Source organism: Marmota monax, unplaced genomic scaffold (genome assembly GCF_021218885.2).
Source record: "Marmota monax isolate L192 unplaced genomic scaffold, Marmota_monax_Labrador192_F-V1.1 WCK01_AAM20220418_F8-fsc00009, whole genome shotgun sequence".
NCBI lineage: Eukaryota > Metazoa > Chordata > Mammalia > Rodentia > Sciuridae > Marmota > Marmota monax.
Window position 1 is genome coordinate 27,253,900 of NW_026694710.1, and position 17,506 is coordinate 27,271,405.

General features: G+C 53.4%; 1 protein-coding gene across 18 annotated transcripts in view; it reads right to left on the bottom strand.

The window, feature by feature from the left end:
• Positions 1-32: 32 nt before the first annotated feature.
• The window catches only part of Add1 (adducin 1), a 68,767-nt gene continuing 51,293 nt past the window's right edge, over positions 33-17,506 (bottom strand). For 6 of the 18 annotated variants that reach the window (XM_058572450.1, XM_058572456.1, XM_058572451.1 and 3 more), the window contains 7 exons: positions 14,153-14,497; positions 11,572-11,673; positions 10,833-10,922; positions 10,025-10,117; positions 6,121-6,277; positions 3,714-3,812; positions 33-1,690 (listed from right to left, as the gene is read on the bottom strand). In XM_058572450.1, coding sequence (XP_058428433.1) covers positions 1,350-1,690; positions 3,714-3,812; positions 6,121-6,277; positions 10,025-10,117; positions 10,833-10,922; positions 11,572-11,673; positions 14,153-14,497 — 1,227 coding nt within the window. In that variant the 3' untranslated portion in view covers positions 33-1,349. Of the gene's footprint in view, positions 1,691-3,080; positions 3,116-3,713; positions 3,813-6,120; positions 6,278-10,024; positions 10,118-10,832; positions 10,923-11,571; positions 11,674-14,152; positions 14,498-17,506 lie in introns of those variants that run through there. The other 12 variants (XM_046423504.2, XM_058572455.1, XM_046423496.2 and 9 more) reach the window with 9 other exon arrangements.

Genomic DNA, 17,506 nt, shown 5'->3' on the forward strand with positions numbered 1-17,506 from the left:
TCCTACTTTAAGGCAAGAAAAATACTCGGACAGAAACTGCTTAAAGAGTTTATTTGTGAGTAAAACATGTTACAATGAGGAAAGGACACACAGGCGTCTGCATCGTGAGTGCAACTACGTTTCATGTTGTGATACAAAGAATTAGACTACAAAAGTGAAAACTGAAGGTCACTGCGTATATGGGGCAGGGGGAGGACGAAGGTGGGAAACTATATGCCACCTTGGCAGCAGGCCCTGGGCCACCCTGCCACCAGCCTCGGGTCCCGCTCAGGCACGGTGTTGGTGGGGTTGTGGGCGTTCAGCCCACCATGCTGAAGATGTGGCACCGGTGCTACCCGCCGCTCCCTGGTGGGACACCTCTGGGCCCCCTGGCAGGCACCCCACAGCTCCTGGCACCTTTGAGGACTTATCTAGCCACCCCCTGAGCAGCCTCCAGCCCTTTTCCAGGGATGAGTTGAGTGAAGATTCACAGCAGTATTGACAGAGGAGAGAAGGGTGCAAGAGGCCACCGAGTCAAGACTTCTGTCTTGAGTTCACTTTCATCAGAACCTGGGCATCTTGTAGGCCGAGTTAGGGTGGGAACAGCCCGCCATCAGTTCTGAACCCCCACACAGGCAGGCAGTGCTCCCTGCAGTCTGCCAGAGGCTCCAGAAAGAAAACTAAAGTGATCTGTTCACATTTAGTGAAAAAGGAAGCTAAATTGCAAACCTGCCAAAAGAAAAGACTCTTCTCCCCTCTGGGCATCCCCTTCCCTGTGAATCTGGTTGTGGTGGGGGCTGTCCATCAGCCCATAGGGAGCATAGCACTGGGCATGTGCAGGCCCAGCATCCTGCCCAAACCCACCTCTTCAAGGCAGCCCTGGGGCCACGGGGTGGGCACAGGAGTGCTGCACAGCACCAAGGCTGTGTGCAGGAAAGAGGGAGGTCACTGAGCAGGTGACACCAGCAAAAACCACAAGTTGGATTCAGTCACCTGAGACACCTTGGGGTGAAGAGGAAGCCGAGCAGAGAGTTATTTCACAACAGGAAGGATGAAGTGGTCAAGGCCCAGGGGGACAGTGCCAGAGCTGGTAGAAGCCTCTGGTGCCTTCCAGTTCCAGCCAGGACCATGATTTAGAGGCCCATCTCCCCCAGAACCCGAGGTGGAGGCGGGGGGGGGGGAGGGGGGCAGAGTGCACACATGGGCGGTCAGCACCGGTCTGCATGGGGCTGGGCACAGGCAGGAGGGGCCTAGCTAGGTAGAGGGCTTGGCTTTTCGCATTCCATTACACAAGAGGACAGAACACAGACATAACCAGGGACTCTGGCAGATTCAGGGCTGCTTCAGACAGGACAGTGCAGGCCGGGCCTTCAGGAGTCGCCCCTCTTCTTGCTCTTCTTCAGGAAGGAAGGAGTGCGGAACTTCTTCTTCTTCTTAGACGGGGACTTGCCTGGAGACCCGTCGCTGCCGGGATCCACAGCAGACCCCTCCTCGGCAGCTGGGGGGGCCGTCTCCTCAGCTACTGGGGCTGAGGCTGGCTCAGGGTCAGCAGCGGGGTCTGGGGTAGGGCTTGGGGGACCCTGGGCTTCCTCCTCCTCTAGAGTCGAGAAGCCAAGTGCTTCTGAAGGCTCGTCGGGGGACAGGTCAGGTAGCATCGGCTTGAAGGTGGCAGCATCGCTGTCGTCTCCGGGAGCCGGCTCCTGCAGGAGGTCTGGCAGCAGGGTGGGAGTGGGAGAAAGGCTTTAGGGCTCCTGCCTGGTCGCCAGCTGCCTAATGTCAGCAGAAGGAGCGGCCACTGAAGGGACTCTGCGTTTTCCAAGACAAGAAGCTCTAACTAGACCTTCTCTACCTTAGCTGGGTGAAGCTAACGTCAGAAAAGGTCTGTCTCCAAGGCTGTCTGGCGCCTCCGGTGGGGAGCATCTCGAGCTTCCTGAGGAGCACAGCCTTCATGCTGAGCTCTGGACTAAAATTAAGCCTAGAATTGGTTCCACAACATCTGGTCTTCCCCAAGGGCAGCCAGGAGAGAACCATGAGCGAACCCCAGACCCCAGGAGCACAGACCTCCAAGAAAACAAAGCCATTTAGGCTGGAGAGTGAAAAGAAAAATGAACTATAAGGGAAGTTATAGAAACAACAATAACAAAATCAAGCCATCCTCACAATCTGAATAACTCAACAGGAAAGAGCAAAATGTCACCTATCTCCAGAAAGCCTAGGTGTGGCTGATTTCCATCTACCCACATGCCTACACCTACCCCAGGGACACCAGTGTTGGAGGTTTTACGTAGTCTACAAAGTAACAAGCAGCTGCATGTTAGGCAACACCAAACCACTTAGTACTCAGAAGTCAAGCACAGCTCAGGACCAGGAGCTAAGCGGGGCTGGAGAGGCCTGGCCACACATGTTCCAGGCCCCACACTGCTGTAGCTTAGGGAGCAGGAGGCGCCCCACAGTCCACCCTACTCGTTGCCCTCTTCCCTCACTCCACGCCACACTTACAGCAGGAGGGAAGGCTGGGGGTGCAGGCACCTCCCCACCCGGAGGGATTAGGGCTCCCTCTGCCAAGCTCATAGCAGCTAACGCTCCAAGATAGAGGCCCCAGCATGCACTCTAACTTTCCATCATTTTGACAAATGTCACATTTCTTAAAAAGTATTAATACCCTCTTCAGCTCACTTCAAATTGCCAATGCCAGTTTAAACACAGGTCCAAATAAACAGGACTCCATGCACCTAGTGGAAGAACCCACCTGGCAGAACCTCATCTGCTTTTACATCTGACCCAACCATCAAGAGAGATTCTCAGAGGATGAACTTAAAAACTCCATTTTTAGATCCAGGCTGCTCTGAGCAACACTGTGCAGTATGTGGCGGCCCCAGACAGTCCATCCCACCGTCCATGCAGGCCGCTGCCCTGCACAGTGCTCAGGTAAACTCACTCATGGGGAGGCCACTGAAGGGTTGGGTACAAACAAAAGAGGGCCTCTGTTTTTGTTTTGAATAAACGGAAAACAAAACTTAATAAACAACAAAGAAGCAGGAGAACAAGGCAAAGCAGAGGCAGGGGTGTGAGAGCAGAGCGCCAGGCGCGGGCAGTACTTACTAGGGCAGCAGGTACTCTTTAGCACATCCAGCTCCTGTTGAAAGGCGGCCGCGAGAAAGAGAAGCACAGGAGAGAGTCTATGCACTCAGTCACAGCCACCGGGTTCCACAAGAAAGGCCGAGCCACTCTTGTAGGACACAGAACGGGGAGGGAAGCCACAGGCTTCACGGGAGACACAGATGTACGAGACTGAGACACAGACGTGTCAGATCACACACCACGGACGTGCGATAGTCCGAGAGGCGAGCAGGGTATACACAGCCTCTCGGCACCTGCCTGGTGTGGCAGGTCAAGCATCCTGCAGCCCGACAATGGAAGGCACTCAGGTGCCCTCTCGACGTGACGAAGGATGGTAAGTAGGCAAGCAACGGGCAAAGCTGGCACAAGAACCGTGGTGGGTCCCACCCTGAAGTTGCCCTCCCACGATCATAATGGCTGGACTCTGTTCTGCCTCAGGTTACCCAGCACAGAACAGATGGAGGAGGAGAGGCCAGGAGGACTCCAGAGCTGGGTCAGGCCTGCACACTTCTTTATTCAGGTTAACAGAACTAGTGCCACAACTAGGTGCCAGTGCACAGGCATGCACCCTCCCACATCAGGGCCACCGCACCCCCGCCTCCGCCAGAGCTCACCTTCTTCAAGCTTGACAGGGGTGCTGGGGGGAGTGTGGGGCACAGCCGACTGGTCTGGAAGGCTCTCTTCCTTCTGCTCTCTCGCCTCATCCAGATTGTCTGCAGGTACACACAAAACAAGAACATGGCGCATAGGGCTTGCAACCCCAGGACCCTCAGCCTGCATTAGGGTTTGAAATTTACAGGTGTCCCACAAGAGCTCATGTGCTGCAGATCTGGTCCCTGGCTGACGGTTCCTCAGGAAGGCAGGGAAGCCTGGGTGGAGGAGGAAGGTCCCTGCGGGACATGTCCTTGATGAGGATATCGGGAGCCTCCATCTCTCTTCCCAGCCTCCACAAGGGCAGGAGCGGTGCTCCACCAGGCCCTCCCTGCCATGACAGCTGCTCACCATAGGCCCAAAGCAAGGGAGCCCACCAATTAGGGACTGAAACCTCAGGAACCACAAGCCCAAGGAGACCTCTCCTCCTTCTAGGTGTCCTATGCACCGGGTAGGAGAGAGGCACGGCGAGGCAAACCGACTAGCCCAATCTCTTGAGCAGCAGACGGCCTCAGAGGTCATGCTGGCTTCCCAGGGCGTGTTCTGGAAGAGCCACAGCAGGGCTTTGTGTCTGCTAGCTTTTGGAAAAGGATCAAGAGACTGACTACAAGTGAGTGTTTATTTGAAGTTTAACCAATCTTGGGTACAAAGTTAATTTCTATTCTTATTCCCAAGAAAACCTGCCAGTGTCCCTGAGACAGACTGAAAAGCTAGACCCACCTATCCTCTGTGGAGCGAGTGGCCGGCAGCTTCACGGCCTCGTCTCACTCACCACCTCCTAGTCCCACTCACCACCTCCTAGTCCCAATCACCACCTCCCAGTGTCATGCCACCACGACTTTGGTCTTGATTTCTCACGCAGAACATTCTTATCAATAAAGTAAACTTGATAACTGCAATGATTTTTCTTTCTTTTTCTGAAATCCACTGATAAAGCAGCAAAAGGAAACAAAACTGCAGGAACTAAAACCCTGGGTTCAGAAATCCCTGCCTGTTTCTCACTTAGAAAAAATAGTCCGTGCAACCCTGTTCCTCAGACCTCTTGTCCACTCTCTGACTGCAGACCCCTCTCCCAGGCCAGCTGCCTCCCGGCCAAGGGCACTGCTGCTTTCCAGAAACCAAAGGCCTGAGTGTCTCCTCCCTGCAGGACTAGAACCTTGTCCAAGAAGAGGTGCTGGCCTCTGAGCCCCAGTTCCCGGCCACATGTGCCCTGCTCCAGCATTCCAGGAGGCAATGGGAGGACTACTTCTTTGTTAGTTCTCAAAATTTTTGGTTCCACTTTTCAAAACCTATAGTTTCTGAGCTGGGGATGTGGCTTCAAGCGGTAGCACACTCGCCTGGCATGCGTGCGGCCCGGATTCGATCCTCAGCACCACATACAAAAACAAAGATGCTGTGTCCGCCAATAACTAAAAAATTAATATTAAAAAAAAAAAATTCTCTCTCTCTCTCTTTAAAAAAAAAAAAAAACCTATAGTTTGGAAATACCTGTTCCTCGAGACTCTGGCACTCAGTTCCATTTATTTTCATGTGTTATAAAAGTGTCCAACCATCATTCACAAAATCATGGCGACCTATGTCAGTAAGTCACCAAGAGAAGGAGGCTAGGCCAGCATGTGGCCCCTTGTGGGCATGGTTTGAGATCATCAGGGTGTCAACATGCTACTCATGGCCAGTGATCACCCCAGCACAGGGAAACCCTCAGGGTCTATGAAGAAAATAACACATCAGAAACCCCAAGCCACAGAGCCAGGACGGGCAGAGCTGCCGTGTTCCTGCAGAGCTCTGTCTCTGCCCCAGGACCCAGCTGCAGGGGTGGGCCCTCCTCTCAGGGTCACCTTGAGAAGGAGACAGGATGTCTACTGGCAGAACACTTACTGCGGGGCTGGCCCTTAGGAACCATCAGTATTCACTGTTAGTGATTCCCATGGAGCAGAGGCGGCCTCTTCTCCGTGAAGCTGAATCACTGTGCGTATGAAAGGCCAGTGTCGTGGACACTCGGGCAGCTCCCCCACTAACTATCGGATTCTCCTGGGATGCTCTCATCGCTCCACACAGACGGAACCCTGCTGAAGAACGGCCGGCCCCTCACACCCTAGAGCTCTCTGCACAGCACAGCGGGCCCAACTGCTGCTGGGGCCGGTCCCGGGCAGGACCACCCCAGGCACAGGGTGCACACGGGGGGGGGGGGGGGGGACACAGAGTTCTCTGAGGCCACCCCTTCACGGCACTATTCCCAAATGTGTTCAACTTCTCAAATCCTCGGGAATGTGTGCTGGCTGATGTGCAGGCCTCAACAAGGCCACAGTCTGCGCTTCACGCACAGGACTCTCCTCGCTGGGAAGCCTCAGGCTGCTGCTTCCCACTCACCTTCAGAGCCCTTCTGCTTCCGCTCCACCTCCCTGCGGTACTCCTCCAGCTCGCGGTCTGTGAGTGTGTTGAAGGGGTTGGGGCCCGCGGTGCTCACGATGACGTGGGGCTGGTACTCCTTCTCAATGATGGCCTTGGAGGCCGTCACCAGCTCCCCCTGTGGACAGAAGGGGCATGGTCTGCAGAAGCCTGGCCAAGGGGCACACCCTCCTCCCAGGCAGGCTGCAGGCAGGGCAGGGAGGCTTTCCAGGAGCAGACAGGCAGCCCAAAACTGCACGGCCAGGGGCCCAGGGCCTAGACTGAGGGTAGGCGTCAGGGGCAGAAGATGTGGAAACACGGTTCAACACTGCCGAACAAACCCCAGAAAAGAGACCCGACCACGGTCCTTCAGGTTCAAAAGTAAAGGCACCCAGTACGGACCCAAGAGCACAGACCACCGGAGGGTTCCACCTGCCCACTGACCACAGGAATAGAAAAGGGCCTCTCTGTGCTGATCACAGTGGGGGTTCCCTTCTCTCATGGCAAGGTCCAAGCACAGGTAAGTCTTGCCCACAGTTTACAACCAGTTCCCAAACACACCCCCACAAAATGCCCTTCAACACCAGAGTGTGCCTGAGGGCTTTGGAAAACTGAGCATCTGTGCAAACAAAGCAAAAGCAAAGCACTAAGGCAGCTCCTAGGCCACGTCCCAAGAGGCGGCGAGGGAGGGAGCCATCAGGAGCCCCGGAGCTGCTCTGTCTGGGGCTGGCTCTCCAACGCTCTGGGGCCCATTCTGAAAACACTGACAAGAGCTCACACACAGGCGCCTCACTCATCGCCAGCTTCCAAAAACCAGTGAACACAGGAGGACCCGGAATCACACACTGCCAGGCCTGGAGCCTCTGTGCCCGCAGCACTCATCTCCATAAGGGGCACCACCGGAGGCAGAAAGTGTCCTGGTGGCAGGGCCGGGAGCCCAGTGGGTCTGGGCTGAGTGGCACTTCCAGGCACTCTGAAGCACTCCAAGGCGAACCATAACAGAACCCCGGGGAGAAGGGCCTGCTGGAGCAGGGGCTCTACTGCACAGCCTGGAGGCCCGTCACAGGAGGGGCTCCCCTCCTGCTGCCTAGGCCTGACCTCGGGTTGGTGGCTCTTCATTTAGAAGCAACCCTGCCACGGCAAGACAGCAAATTAAATCCTTGTCCACCACTCATTAGCTTTGGCTGAGACAGGCCCCTTCCTGTCCAGCAGCCTCAGTTTCACTACTGGCTGGAGGGGTCTGCTGGGCTGCCAAACACGGTGACCACTTCAAATGGTGATGCTCCTCATGCAGTGACCCTCTGGCTCTGAGGCAAAGCAAGGCCGAGCCTGAGGTGCAGGACAAGTGGGCTGGACAGTTAGGGCGCGGCAGAGCCGCTCCCTCCAGCGGGCTGCCTGGAGCCTCCTCCCTCTCCAACTGCAGGTGACCTACCAAGGACTCCAGCAACACAGAGGCCCAGTAACTGTGTACTTGACGGAGACGTCTGGGCAAGACAAAGGCTCCAGCCCTAAAGCTCTGCGTGCCTGGGCTTGAGGCCTAAGCTCTTTGAGCTTTAGCTTTTCATCTGCAAGGAAGACCAGGGCAGAGGCAAAGGGATGCTCCTAGGGTGGGCCATGCGCATGCTGCGAGCTCAGCACAGGGTCAGTGAGTCCAAGAGGTGGGCTCACTGCCCTGTGCACTCCTACGCTACAGCATGAGGGGAGGGTGCACACACAGACCACGCAGTCCCTTTCCTAGCTGGACACCTTAAAACACACACCTTCACGCCTCTGCTCCAGCTACTCGATCCACTAGCAATAAAATTCAGAAGGTGGCAACATTATTGCAGGTCCGCACTGAGATGCCCAAAGGCTCAAGCTGAAGGCGCCTCCAACTGGGTACAGGGTTCCTTTCTGAAATGATAACTACTACCTCGTGGGAAGGTGGACTTCACAGTGTGAATGGCTGTCACCAGTGAGGGAGGAATTAAAGGCAAAAGAAAGTTCTTCAGAAAGCCCCAGCTTCCCAAGTCCTAAGGGCTGTTCCTCAGACAGGAAGCAGAGTCTATATGTTGGGGAGGGGAGTTTCCGGGACACCGTCCGCGCTAAAGCAGCTCCCTGCACCAAAGGAGCAGTACTGTCTGCATTTTGAGGTTGACATAAAAAGTAGTAAAATAAAATAATAGCTCCAGTAGAGGACATCCATGGAGTCAAAGCACATTTTTGCCATAAAAATGAAATATGTCTCATCAGGATGGGGGTGAAGATCAAAACACAAATGTGAACTTCAGAAATGGGGAGGTAAGAAGCACAAATCTCGAGGAAGAGTCCACGTAAGCTGGGAGTGCGGGCAGTGCAGTGGTGGGGCAGCAGCCGAGCAGGCACGAGGCCCTGGGTTCCATCCCCACCACTGGGGCAATAAAGGACGGGAGTCCACATCTATTCAACTGGGGCCAGCCAGCAAGGCGGCTCTGTTGAGACTGGGGACCCTCCATCTATCTGTGAAGCACCCAGGTGACTGTGACGTGCCATGTTTGAGCACCACTGGGGCAGAGCACAGCTGTAACTAGACGACACACCAGGCAGAAGCACGTCCTGGGACACATGCCAGCCTGCCTTTTGGGGAGCTGAACACACCACAGATGAAATCCTTTAAAGGCACCACAGTGCCAAGGGGACAGTACCTCAGTGACTGGCTGTGGCCTGCTTTACGTGCAGGGCGCAATCCACCCAGGCGCCTGGCACATCCACAACGTGCTAACCCACAAGAACACCACGGCTCGTGGCCCAATGTGCTGGCTGGAAACACAAGCTGCCAAGGAACCCATCCTTCTCCCCCCAAAAACAGTAGCTGGAGTAACTTCTAAGCACGAGGAAAGCAGAACCCACTGCATTAGTACATGAAGATGGCACCTTGGCACAAAGCTGCTTCTAGCTGAACTGGAATGCGAGTTAGTGAGACTGGCATCACACTGAAAATGTTAATAGCGGAAGACAGAGCCCAAGCTATGTCCTCCGAATGAAGGCCAAACACTGAAGACTCTACACACAGTGGGTAACCACCTCATGGGCACCAAGTTCTCCAGGACCCTTACTACCTAGGATTGTCTACCTCCAGCACAGGCTAGATAGATACCCACGCACACAGAGATCAAAATGTGGGGCTTCAGATTTTCATGTCTTTCTCCCCTGCAACAGTAACAAGTTTTTTTTTTTTCTTTTAAATATTTTTTGGTTGCCAATGAATTTTTTTTACTTTATTTGCTCCTTCATATGTGGTGCTGAGGATCAAACCCAAGGCCTCACACATGCTAGGCAAGCGCTCCACCACTGAGCCACAACCCCAGGTACTCAAGTTTTTTTTAAAGTAAAAATAAATGCATTTTTATCAATGAAGGTTGACAATGACTGTCTTGCTTTTATTTCCCACTTCTTTGGGGCAGTGATATAATTCAACAGCCTTGGGTTCGATTCTCAAAAAAAAAAATCCATTCCTCTGCAATGACCACTGATGGCTATGGTCAAAGATGAACAAGCAAGGGGAGGGGCTGTGGGGGAGCTGTGGCCGCCAGCAGAGCCCTGACGAGACCATCTGCAATGGGCATCTTGTGAAAGGTAAACTCTGGAGCCCAAAGGCATGCACTGACGAGTCATGTGCAGAACTTGAGCAATGCAGCCACTGTCTCCTTCAGACTGGCCACTTCCCAGCAATATCTCAATACTGTACAATGCTTCACACCCGTTTTAATTAAGGAACAGAGTAGGCGAAACAGAGTCTGCTGCAATCTCATACATGATTTAGAGGTCTCTTTCAAGCTACATCAGAAACAAAGACAAGGTCTCAAGCAGGAGGTGGTGGGGGCAGGAAAGGGAGAAGAGCACCGCGGACTGCCAGGGCGTTGAGTACCTTTCTAAAATAGAGAGATTTAGCGGGACTAAAGGTCTGCTCTGTAAGCTCGAGCCCTTCGATAGTCTCCGTACAGTCAGAAAGGGGTGCGTCCTGCAACAGTAAACTGAGTCATCAGAGCACACCAGGCCTAGCTTACAACCACCCGGGGAGGGGGAAGCCAGCTAAGAGCATGCAGCAGGGACAGCGGTCAACAGTGAACGCAGCAGTGGTGATAGTGGTACGTGCAGACCCCAAACATGAAACGAGGACCACAGCTGGCCAGATTCAGAAAATGCAACAATCACCTTCTACCCCTGAAGAGTCAGGTTTGAAAGCATCAGGTGGCATCTTCATATTCTAAGATAACTACTTACACAATTATCTTCAATGTGCCACTAAGTACAGTTATTTTACAGAAATGCATGTAAATGTGGACCACATTTACCAGGCCCTCCCTCCGCAGCCCAAGCAGTGCTATGTTGCAGACATGACTTGTTCCAGAACAAAGGCCCATCAAACCCTCCTTTTTCTAGCACTTACACAGCACCCTGCTAACCCCAGAGCTGGCCATACGCGCCCTCACACAGGCATGCACTACAAGGAGGGGTCTGCAGGGATGGGCACATCCCTCTGCATGCTGATGCTAGGTCTAGAACTCAAGGGAAGTGGCTGGTCTACTTCTTATCAAGAGAATTCATAGCAGAGATAACTGGTTGCCTAGGATACTCACCTCATAAAGTCATTCTCTCCCAAGTTAATAACAACTCTGGAGCAGACGGACACAGAGTCACCACCCACTAATACGAGAGACATTCTGAGCTCTCACCTGGACGAGGCTTCTGTCCATCACCACACCACACAAAACCTGGGACTGAGGGCCAGCAGTCTTAATGTCCTGCAAGTTCTGCTCTCGGATCTAAGGATGGGAAGGAAAAGAAAAGCACATAAGCAGCACAAAGTGGTCATGCTGTGGCCGCCAGTCATGTTGCTTGTGCACCTGGACCACTACACCCAAGGTGATCTTGTGCTCCACCCAGCCCAGATGGCATGACGCCCCAGGAACACCTGCCTAATGGCACTGGCCCACCCTGCTTAGCAGGGCGTAGGTCAGCAGAAATGGAGGGACTAGTCCCAATTCCCACACATTCCAGAAGGCTCAAGCAGAGCCCCAGCCCTTCACTGTACCCAGTGACCTGGGGGAATACGTGGGGGTTGTGAACACTGACAATCTGACAACCCACATTCTGACCAGTGCAGTTTATGAGCCTCTGAATGAGTCTGAAAGGCAGAATAGCCACCCACTCTTGCTGGATCAGGCTCTGGGGCTTCTACTCCAGACCTGCTACTGAGCAAGCATCACCCCGACATTCCTCAGGCCCCAGATGTCTGCTGCCCCTGCTCCACACTGATGGCGGAACACAGCCTCAGCATGAGGAGGTGACTTCACTTCCCCAGTGGGAGCACAGACTGCCCTGCTGGAAGCAAGCACCCCTCTGCTCCACAGCAGCCAGTATCCCTTCCAACCCTGCACCCAGCTCCCTCCAAGTGCCCAGGACAGCACATACCTTGTTCCTCATCTCCTGGACCTCTTTTGGGTTAGTGTTCAATGGGACAAACAGGTTAGGGACAGCAGAGGTGGAAGTTCTAGGTCCATCCTCTTTAGTCCACTGCAATATCAAGAACAGTCGAGAAGTCAGGGTCATGACAGTAGTCACAACGCCACAGCATCCGTCTGTCCAACTGACCTCACATCTGCTCATGCACTGAACCTCACAGACGGCTGAACCAATGGCCACGTACCCTGGGCCACTCTACAGAGCTGACATGGGGGTGAGACGTGGCCACGCAGAAACCACTGAATGGTGGAGTCAGAGGCGTGGCCAGTGGGAAAGCCCACAAGAGCCGGGGCAATCAGGCTAATGACCAGCTGGATCAGGCCCCTCAGAGGCCATTGGTCCACCGCCCTGAGAGTCCCCCAACACCAAAGCCAACTGGAAGCGTGAGATGACAGGATCATGAGAAGCAATGTGACGCAGCCACCCAGGAAGGGCAAGAGTCCGCACTGCAGGCAGAGTGGGCACCACCAGAGTTGTGCGTGGAAGTGAGTGGCAGCACCAGACACACAGCGGCACTGTCCACCAGGGGACGCTGCAGCAGCTCCCAAGCACGAGGTGAGGGGGTGACATCATGTTTTACAAAAGAAACCTCTGAGTGTTGCAAAACCGTTCCAACAAAATAAAGCGCCTGGTGAGCCCTGAAAGGCTGCTTAGCCTCAGTGCCTCCTGCTCATCGCTGCTCAGGCCTCCAATCGAGATGGGCTTTGGGTCAGATTCTGACTCCGAGGCGTGAGTAGGCACTGAACACTAACACAAGCCATCTTTGAAAGCAAACGGCTGTGCCTTTCGGAATATTTTTGAGAGGCAATAAGATAGCCATAAACCATATGACCTTAAGGAAGCAACCAAACTGTCAAAGGCTTAGCCACTGCGAAGGAGTGTGGAATGGGCATGGAGCTGCGGGCACTCGCTGACGGTTACCTTCTCAGAGAAAAGACAACTCAGCGTCTTACTATAAATATTTCTAGTCAAAATGTTAAAACAGCCACCTCAGAAGCTTGAACCCATTTAAAAAATTAATATGAATTATTATAAATTAAAATATACCAACCTGGGAACATTGCGTGGAATTTGTATTAATCCAGGAAATAGGAAACACATATAAATACAGCTGAGCAAGATCCCCTTCGATGCACTCATTGACTAAAATGCCTCAAGTGACTTTTTTCCATTTTTTTTTTTAAATACGGGAGATTGACCCAGGGCCTGCACTTGCCAGGCAGGTGCTCCGCTGCGAGCTACACCAGCCTGACTGGACTGCCTCCAGGCGACCATCACAGAGCTCACAGCCATGCTGCCTGCTGTGGGTGCGGCTCTGGAGAGACCTGGCAGGCAGCCGGCAGAGCACCCCAGCGGCGGCAGAGAGGGGTTCTGTTTTTAAGCTTAACCATTCTAACCAGTGAACCAAAGAAAGAAAGGGAGGGAGGGAGGGCAGGAGAGGAAGAGACGTGCTCCCACACTCTGAGCCTGCCACCACGCAGGGTCTTCGCCCACGTGACACAGCTGCTCGGGACCACAGTGGCTCCGCGCCAACTGCATAGCAGGAAAACACCAGAACCACCTGGGGAAGACAAAACCTTTTTTTTTTTTTTAAATAAACTTATCAAGTAAAAGCACTGTTGAAAGGGGAAATGTGGCTGTCGGCTTCCTGCTTCTTGGGACACCTGGGCTGCCGACTCTACTGAGCTCAGCATGCAGCCAGGTCTGGCCCCACTGTGCTGCCCCACGGGGGACTCCATCCAGGGCTCTGGAAAGGGCCTCTGCTGCACTGAGGTGTGAGCTGCACAGACTCAAGGGCTGGCCTACGGGAGGGGAAAGCACCCTTGGCAGCAGGACACCAGGGAGTCCTCTGAGGGGACAGGAGCCCTGCACAGTGCTAACACTGAAATGAGCCCCTGGCAGCATCTGTCGCTGGTGCCTGCAGGTGGCCTGCGCTGCACTTGGTCATGCCGCACCCCACAGGAGTCCAAGACTCACCACCATGGCCGCCTACTCACATGCAACAGTCCATGCAGAGGGCAGCTGGCGTGAGCCTTCCGAGGCTTTGGGACAGAGGGCAGGGAACAGTGCTGAGAGAGGACAAGAGTCAGCAGAGAACGGGCCAGCGGGCCGCGGGGAAAACTGCTTAAGAAAACACTGTGACAAGGAGGGAAGCAAGGCGTGGGCAGCACTGGCGCGGGTCAGGCCTCTCAGAGCTGCGTGAGGAGTTGAGAGCCGACACAGCTGGAGTTCAAGAGAGCTCCTGCTTTCCCGTTAGCACAGGTGAGCCCTTCAGTGCTCCACTGCGAGTGGAGTCGGCCTCAGGGGCAATGACTAAGGAGGTGCGTTGTATCTTAAGCAGTTTCAAGCAGAGTATTACTCGAGTTTGAGCTGAGGCATAAAGTGGGCTTTGGCTCAAAAGAAAGGCAAGTTAACGAGGAAGGGTCATGAGTCGATGTGGGTCAGAGGGCAGGGTCCCAAAGCCTCCGAAGCCCCAGCTGCCCACCTTGCTCTACATCATCTAACTATGAACAGTAAGGTAGGCACAGACCAAGCAGTTGGTAATACAGCTTGGCACGCAGACACCGGACGAGAGAGACTGCAGCAAGGGTTTCACGTGATCGTGTGTAATGTTCGTCCACACCTTAGTCTTCGACTTGGGACTGCTTCCATTCTGCCCTTCCTCAGAAGCTTCGTCACCCCGGCCAGAGTTCAGCCATCTTGTCTTCTCTCGCTGCTGCTTCTGAAAACTGTGTCTGAGAGGGGAGCTAGTGCCCGAATCACCGTCACTAGCAAAAGAGTAACCAGTGACACTAGCAGGAACCTCCACATCGCTGTATTTTTTAGATTTCTCTCTTAGAGCAGGGTATCGATAGGGATAGCCAGTCCTGTAGCCCTAGGTCCAAAGAGAAGAAAAGATAGTCAGTGCTCCAGATCTCAGAGCAGGGTTCACTGTGGAGACGTCCACAGGCAGAACACGCAGCTCTGCAACGCGAATCCTAAGCACGTGGCCGAGAAGGCACAGGCTCGCCAAAGACAGGCCGCAACGCTGACAGCAGGACCACCGTGCCCGAGCAAACCACAACCACCCAGAAAGCCACACAAAGTAGAACAAGAAACTGTCATGCTCACACGGTGGACCGTGGTGAGGAAAGAGAAGGCTCTACTAGCAATGGCACCCACGTGGACCACGCTCACAAACCGACTGCCCAGGGAAACACAGTGGAAAAGGACACACGCTGTCTGGGTCCACTTGTAAAAAGCACAAAACAGGCAAAAGCAATCTCTGTTGTAGAGACAAAACAGTGGCCACCTGAGATGGCAAGTGACTGAAAAGGGACCCGAAGGCTTGTGCAGTACCGGCATTGCTTTTGATCTGGCTATTGCTTTCGTGGCGACTTCAGTTTTCAAGCTGACAGGACTCACCTGCTGCTGACGACTGCACAGAGCAGACTCATCCACACAGTCTCAACACTGTGGTAACCATCAGGTAAGACCACACACCACTCATGGCAACTGGTTCTCAGCAAAATTTGCATATGGCACTTATACTCCTCCTTCCATGCTGCCTCGCGACCCCCAGCTGTGCCTGCACAGGTGCGTGGCACCTCGTGCCCCTCTGCTGGAGCACCTGCCAGCTGTCCCCCCAGGCAGCAGCTGCAGACAAGGGGGGGTCTTCCTCATCTCTCCTCACCAGGGCTTAGCACTTAGTAGATGTGACGGACTTTTTGATGACCCTCAGCTCCACCTGTGACTGCCCCTGCCCTTCAAGCCCAGGCGCAACAACTGCCATGCTTCTAGCCTCTGGCATTTGCAACAGGCAACAAAGAGCGTACAGTCCCACCCTGCTAGCTCTGGAGATGCAAGCCATCATGAATACCGCCGCTGTAGGAAAACGGAGTCTCAGAAGGGGGGCACCCCTCCCCGAACCCATGGAGCCTTATGATGAGAAGCCAGCCCTGGCCAACAGCCTGACTGCAGCCTTGTGAGGCAGAGACCGAGCTGAGTTGCGCCTGGAGCCCCGCACCGCCCCCCAGGAGGCTATGAAACACCAGAGCTGGTGGTGCCTGGACAGGTGTGCACTCACTGCACGTCACAATGCTCGCCAAAGGACACAGGGCGACTGAAGACACACAGGAGCCCTCAGGGGCGGATCCTCTAGCCAGGTGTGGTGGTGCACGACTATGGTCACAGCTACTCAGGAGGCTGAGGCAGGAGGGTGGCTTAAGCCCAGGAGCTCAGGGCCAGCCAGGGCCACACAGTGAGTCCCCGTCTCAGATAACAAAGAACAGTACGAAGTAGGGATGATTCCTCCCACGTCAGAAATCGTCTCTCTCTCTGGCTCTGCTCCTCCTTGGATATCTATTACCCATCACTGCTTTGATACACTTTTAAAATCAGCCATCTTCAGGCTGGGGCTGGGATGGGGCTCAGTGGTGGAGCGCTTGCCTCACACAGGTTGAGTCACTGGGTTGCATCCTCAGCACCACATAAAGATAAATACATAAAAAGATACTGTATCCATTTATAACTAAAAAAAATTTTTTAAATGGCCATCTTCATTAAGGGAGTCATCTTCATTGTGTTCCTCAGACAGGCAAGATCTACCTGCACAGGCACTTTGCCTCCCTGAGCAAGCTCTGCTGAGGGGTACTGAGGGATGACTCGGCCACAGAGCACTGCCTAGACACACAGCTCTGTCGACACCGCCTCTGCCTGCACGTGGGGCATCTCCCTGGCTTCAGGGTACAGTCTCAGGACCCAGAAACACCATTTTATTCTGACAGGGCACTGGTTTTTCTTCATTTTCCCTTCTAATGCTGTCAAACCAGAATTCTCTAATACTTGATCCTGTGAACAATTATTTGGCTCATGATTAAAAATATGGGGGTGCTGGGGATGTAGCTCAGCAGTAGAGCTTGTGCTTAGTGCCCAGGTCCTGTGGGTTCAACCCCAGAGCATGCACGCGCACGCACGTGTGCGTGTACATACACACACACACAGGTAAGCAGATAGACACAAGATATATAGATTTGTTCCTTTTTGGAAGAGCTGAAGTTCTATTTTGCTGTGGAAACAAGTGCGCATTTCTCCTAACTGTAGACGTTTGAGATGAGACGTCTACTATGGCATGGGATTCTCACCTGCTCTCTACCTGCTCCATCATTAGCAGTCAGCACAGCAGCAAATCAGATGCTGTAAACACAGACCACAGTCGGCAAATCTCGTCCAGTTCATTTCTTTCTTTTTCAAAATACCTTCATTTTATGTATTTACCTTTCGGTGGTGCTGAGGATAGAACCCAGTGCCTCACACATGCTAGGCAAGTGCTCTACCACTGAGCTACAACCCCAGCCCCAGCCTGATGTTCGTTTGTTCTTTCTTTCTTCCTTTGGTACTGAGAGTGAGCCAGGTGCACTGAATTCCCATCCCTTTTTATTTATTTATTTATTTACGTTCTTGGTCCTGAGGATTGAACTCAGGGGCACATGACTACTGAGCCACATCCCAACCCCTATTTTGTATTTTATTCAAAGACAGGGTCTCACTGAGTTGCTTAGTGCCTCACTAAGTTGCTAAGGCTGGCTTTGAACTAAGGATCCTCATATCTCAGCCTCCAAAGTTGCTGGGATTCCAGGCTGCACCACTGCACCCAGTCCCATCCATGTTTATTTTGATACAGAGTCTCACTAAGTGGTATAGGGCCTCATTAAATTGCTAAGACTAGCCTCCAACTTATAATCCTCCTGCCTCAGCCTACCAAATTGCTGGGATTATAGGTGTGCAGCATCATTCATGGCTTCCAGTTTATTTCTTATAAGCTACACAGAACTTTAATATTAAAACTGCTAATAACGTGCACTTATTGAAGAAACCAAATAAAATACACTTTCTGTAAGACACA